Raw genomic sequence first — 6,465 nt, 5'->3', positions numbered from 1 at the left:
ACACTCAATGGGGACCTCAATCACTCCAACCACAGAAACTTTATACTTCTAATACGTCCATAAGGTCTAGATCTGAAGTCCTTTCGGATCATTAAGCACAAACACATGGAGTTTGGTGTTTTAGGGCTTGAAAACCACCAATTAGGGACAAAAAGGGAATCCAATGAACTAGTGATCAAGGTAGGGACTTTTCTACCTTAATGGAAGCCTCTTGCAGGGTAGATGTCGAATCTACTTCTCCTCCTTGCACTCTTCCACCTCCTTCTTCTTCTCTTAAGCTTCAAACTTCTTTCACAAGGCCAAAATCACTCACAAGGACACAAAGGGGCTAGGATTTCGCTCTACAACTCTTCTGGAAGTGTTAGGGACAAAGGAGGCCGAGTTAGAGTGCTTAAATAGGGTGCAAACACCCGAGTTAGGGTTTTTGCCCAAACAGGGCCTACTCACCGAGTCCGAGGCTCAGACCCCGCATCTCATCCTGCTCCTACTCGGCGAGTTGGTCCTTCAACTCGCCGAGTCCAAGGCAAATTGCATGAAATAAAAATTATTAATTACAAGGAATATGTACCGGGAACCATGTGCTACACTCACGCTCCACTAGCGGAACATATCTAGAACATAACATCTCCAAGAACTGCTCCCAAGTCATTGCAGTCCTATACTCAGGAGAATACGAGCTGGTAACAAGCCTCCACCAATCCTTCGCTTCGGACCCAAGAAGGTTCAAAGTGCACCTGACCCTTTGATCAGTTGGGCAAGAGCAAGTGAAAAGTATCCCTTGATATCAGACAGCCACCTCATGGCTATGATTGGATCCTGAACTCCATCAGAAGTCGGGGGCTTCGTATTATCGAAGTCCTGATACTGAAAGGCTCTCCCAGCACCAATCCCAGCAGCCGCAATGGATGTGGTGGCTACAACAGCAATAGTCTCAGACAATGCAGCATAACGCTCGTCAAAGTACTCTATCATGGCGGTCTTAATAGACTCAAACATCTCTGGAAACTATGCTCGAAAGTGAGCAAAAACCTCCTCCTGAAGGATCTCCTTAATCCTATCCTCAGACACGGCTAGCCCATCTTGGCTGCCTGATCCCGATCTGGATCCTGTCTCAAATCGTCTCATCATCCTATCCTCAGACATCCGCATTTCGTTTTTGTACATTGGTTATTTTTACAATTTTTTTGGGTTTGAAGGCGGGGACGGGGATGTGTATTACCCCCATTTAGTTTTTGAGGGTGGGAGTAGGGATGGGAAACTCCATCCCAAATACCCAGGGGCATAATAAATATTCTATATATAACCGTTTTATTTATACAACTACGAATTAAACTTAGAGTAGCCATTGTATAAAATATGTTTTTATTTAAATAACTAATGTAATATGTAAGGCTAAATGAAATAAACAAGTGAAAAGTAGGGTAAAAGGGAGATAAATGGAGGATTTTGAGCCAAGTAGGGTTAATGCGAGATTCAGTGGAAATAAGGGCGGGGATGGGGGATGATCTTGAAATTCAGGGGCGGAGGGATTCGAGCTTAGGGGAAGTAGGGGAATTCGGTAGTGGGGGTGGGGGAGGCTATTTACATCAAGATTGTCAAGATCGGGATCCTGATCGTAGGTTCGTAAGATCCTACGATCCTACCTATGAAAACCTTGTCGGATCTCAATATGATCGTTTTGTATGTAAGATTGTGAATATGATCGTAGGATCGAGATTGGGTTTCGATCCGATCCTACCACTCCATGAAAATTGTCATATTTTAATACAATTTTATTCTCTTTACCCATTTACTGGTTGGCCGGTCTCTGTACCCAAAGGTCAGTCGATAATAGTCTCATTCTTCTATTGTTTTGTAAACTGTAAATGACCAACAACCCTAGAATTCTTTTTTTCCTTTTATGTTTTACCCTCATCGTTGGTAGAATTTGAGATTTAGATTCTAATTGTTATTTCTTTTTTCAACCGTTCAAGCTCAACAATAGAGATGAACCATTTATAGTTTCTTTTCTTTTCATGTTTGAGTCCTTTTCCTGAGAGTTTCAAAAATTATGTTTTTTAATTGACCATCAAAAGTTAAAATTGTTACTGGTTTTTTATATATAGTTAAAGCAAATAACATTATAAAAATTTAAATCAAATAACATGAAGGTTACGAGTTGCTAGTGTTGTATGATAGTTTTAATATTTTCTAAAGTTATTTAATCATATATATCATCAACTACTACATGACCACTTATCTTTTTGAGCTATTTAACCATGAAATAAGGGAAAAAAAAAGTTATATACGACTAGGAACCTTTTTATGTCTTTTGTTGTGAGATCTTAGGATCCTAATTTCGATTTTGCAAACTTAAAAACGGTTCTACGTAGGATCTCGATCTTGACGATCTAAGTCATCATTTGGTCCTTTTGACATCCCTAAACTATCCCTTCTACTTAACTTAAACTATGTGCATTACTTACTAAATTATGATATTCTTAATACTCAAACTAGGATATTCTTAATACGTGTGGTCTAAAATATGTTTGATTAATGACATTTCAAACCCAGACTAAACCTTAATGAAACAATGGTATTACAGTCAAATAGGCCCAATGCCATGGACAAGCCGAAGAGCAAGCCCATCACAATTACAACACTAAAATTTGAAATAACCTGTTATATCATGTAAGTAGAAAACGATAGAATAGATGACCCTAATAAAATAATTTGTTCTAATATATTATTATATTTTACGGGCACAATACACCAAATAGGTCGAATACATAGTTCGGCCCAATACTTAAAGATAACCAATGAAATTATCTTTTTTAGCACATTGAAACATACGATTTATTATATAGTCATCGGTTTCTTTTCATAATCAAATTAGTAACATTGACCATAAGCTCTCATTGTTCAACCCTTGTCTATCTATTTAAGGTAATTCATGTTCTTTTTATCATATCAAGAACTGAGATTTGTAACGAAGAAAACTGTATGTATTTTAATAAAAAAAAAATATTAAAAATGACGGATAATTTGTCATTAATATGTAAGTAAAACGATGAAACATACAAACTACTAACTATATTTTAGCGACAAAAGGTTCCAGCACGAAAGCTAGAAAAAATGAAAAATAGTGGCATACTAGTGACTAATAAGACACTGAATGTTAGCGACAGGTTATAATTCAATTAGTTGTAAGCAACCTTTTTACCAAGTATATGACTAATTAGTGGCGGATTGTCGGTTGCTAGTAACTTATATGAATGTCGGTATAGTTTTAATCATATTATAATCACCGATGAATGAGTTCAGTCCATCACCAATATGTCCGTAAGGTTATATACGGATTCACGTCCAAGTCTGTCATCATTTTTGCATGTTTTTATAATAATGTTATAATTATTCAGTTTAAATTACTTGGTCTTATTTTCTAAGGCTACATACACAATCTACGAGATCATGATCAGTTTAATCTTTGATTTCTCATGCGTTCTATATATAGTACAGAATTAGTGCTTTTTAGTAATTACCAAATCACAAGATACTCATTGATAATGATAAATAACCAGCGATAATTTTATTAATAAAAAAACAATACATCAATATCAATTAATTTATATATGTTTATGACTAATAAATTGGTAATATAAATTACAATTTTATAAAAACAAACATACTTCATCCATAAAACAAGACACTAATTTTCTTTTCAGGTAAAAGTTCATCTAAATTTGCTTTTTGCATGCAAATAGTTATTACCATATGGACAAAGCTTGTTCTGTTGTTATTAAGAGACTTTATATATATATATATATATATATATATATATATATATATATATATATATATATATATATATATATATATATATATATATATAATCTAATTAAATTACATGTCAAATAAAGTGTGACGATAGAACATCTTTTAGATATTTAAAACAATTATTTATGCCATGAAAAGTGGTTTTATATATTGAGAGCTACATCCATGATCCATATTTCATAAAAACATCTCCCTCTTTTCCTTTTTATCAACAATCATTGGTCGAGTTAGCACACCTCTCTCCTTCTCTCTAGACTTTTCTATGTTACCTTTCTTTAACTTATCGTTCCAGTCCAGATTCAGAAGTTGAAACGACCAAAAGAAGAACGATGAGCAACAGACGTTACCACAGGATGAAAATCATGTTGTATTTGGCTTATGACAGAGGTTAACACACATATCCTTTTTCCTTTTAGTGTGATATTTACTTTTTTATATCAGTTAGAATGGATTTGATTAAAGGCAGTGAAAAGAAAGGGCTTATTTCCAAGACATGGGAACGATGCAAGTCATTTCGTGGTGGTGGAGCCAATAGGTCATCTAAGATCAAACGACCTTTCCTCAAGAAAAGTAGATCATGGCCTCCGATAGATGCAAAAGAAGGAAAAGCGCTTAATATTGCTCCAAAGGGTTGTTTCTCAGTCTATGTTGGGCCTCAAAGACAAAGGTTTGTGATAAGAACTGAGTATGCCAATCATCCGCAGTTTAAAGCGTTTCTTGAAGAAGCTGAATGCGAATATGGATATAAAAAGGAGGGGCCACTTGAGCTTCCATGCGAGGTCAATGATTTCGTAAAGGTTTTGATGGAAATGGAAGATGGTAACGTGATTAGCGGTGTTAAAGGATGCATATTTGGTTTGAAAGGAGATCAATATGAATCCCATCATTATCACAATCAATGTAAAATTGGAAACAAATAGTATTTTGGATTAATTTAAACGAAATCGGTTTTTATTTATTAACTTGATTGGTAGTTTCTTATTGTAGAGAATCTTGTTTTGGTTGTATGTGATTAAAAAATATTTAAAGATCTTTTTTTGTTTTATGTGAACTTTTTCTTATACAAACCTAAAAGACCATGATTGTATGGGCAATATTTGTTATTCAATTATTGAAACACACTTTCAGAATTTTTTCAGCAAAAAGTTAATCATGTGACAAGAATTTATGATTTGTATAGTAGATCATGGAAAAATAGCAACATCTTGAAATTCTTGAATCTTGATGCAGGCTTGAGTTCGATTAAAAGACTCGAATTACTCGAAGATCTCCATTAGAACTTAATTTCTCGTCAAAACAAGATCAAGCTATTAATATACACACTTTACTTTCATAATAATCATCGACTAAATGCTTACATATACCAAGGCTTCAGAAAACATCAATTCGCATTCTTGTAAACTCGAACTTAATTTATGATACGTTTTGTCGTTTTGAGCTTATATTTGTACTCAAACTCGAAATCTAATATTTGATAAAGACTCGACTCCCTTACCTTCATATTTTCGCCAATCCAAATATAGCATGGCAATTTTTTATTTTTTTTCTCCTTCGATAGCAGGTGGGTATACCAAAAAGAGCATCGAACATAAACAATGATAATTTCATATATATATATATATATATATATATATATATATATATATATATATATATATATATATATATATATATATATATATATATATATATATATATATATATATATATATATATATATATATATATATATATTAGCGGAATTGTATAAGTTATGTGCTATAAAATCTAATATATATAAATAATATTTGTATTATGAGATACGATACTAGCTAGTTGTTATCTTGTCATATCATGTAACTGTCGTTACTAAGACGATCAAGTTGTAACCGTAATTAAAGGCCTAGATTGTGGCTAAGCCATAACAGTGTTTGATTTACACTTCATATCATAAATCATAATATAGATTTATCGAGTAAGTATTCTTTCTGATCACGACATTTCTACTTGTAGGAGGTCGTGTTTGATGGCAACAAGTAACATCTGATTTGTTGTGTATTTATTGTTTGTTCATGTATGTGACTTTTTAAATTTACAAACATTTTTATTTGAAACGTTTTGTTAGTGGTTGCATGTTAGTATCACCAAGTTTGTATAATTCGGCAACGTCCATACTAGAATTCAAGACCTCAAATCTAAATTAAAAAAACATCTACCACGTGCTGGTCCCATATTGGGACGAACATATTTTATGATTGCATAATCTTACATTTTTTAGAAACACTTAGAGGTAGAACTATTTTTTTTTTTTTTTTGGTATTTCTACTTCTTGGTTCTAAATGAGGTTCAAAATTTGTACCTATTATTTTATCATCATTACCTATATTTGCAACATTTTTGTTGTCACGTTTCTATTTTGCTCGACAATCAAAGGAACAACTGGTAACTTCCTCCACAATGGTAGTATAGTAGTCTTAGTTTTTGCATGTTGCAACCTTTGTCCTAGACCTTGGCTTTAATTTGATCCGGTTTCGAAATAATACGAAATAAAATCCAGTTTGGCAATATTTGGACCGGATCCTAGTCGTGTTTAGATGTAAAATGGAGGGTCCATTGTGAATAGATTGGAACCGTTTTGAAATCAGTTTTCCAATAAACTCGTTTTGAGAT

The 6,465-nt window shown here is 33.5% G+C and overlaps 1 protein-coding gene across 1 annotated transcript; it reads left to right on the top strand.

The window, feature by feature from the left end:
* Positions 1–3,972: 3,972 nt before the first annotated feature.
* Positions 3,973–4,861, top strand: LOC145092075 (auxin-responsive protein SAUR72-like). Its single transcript, XM_079029964.1, has 2 exons — positions 3,973–4,203; positions 4,279–4,861. The coding sequence occupies exons 1-2, from the start codon at positions 4,146–4,148 to the stop codon at positions 4,734–4,736; spliced, it is 516 nt and encodes a 171-aa protein (XP_078886090.1). The 5' UTR covers positions 3,973–4,145; the 3' UTR covers positions 4,737–4,861.
* Positions 4,862–6,465: the final 1,604 nt, after the last annotated feature.

The sequence above is a fragment of the Lactuca serriola genome, chromosome 3 (assembly GCF_051521515.1).
Source record: "Lactuca serriola cultivar US96UC23 chromosome 3, Lser_US96UC23_V15, whole genome shotgun sequence".
Taxonomy (NCBI): Eukaryota; Viridiplantae; Streptophyta; class Magnoliopsida; order Asterales; family Asteraceae; genus Lactuca; species Lactuca serriola.
This window is presented reverse-complemented; position numbering and strand designations above follow the sequence as displayed.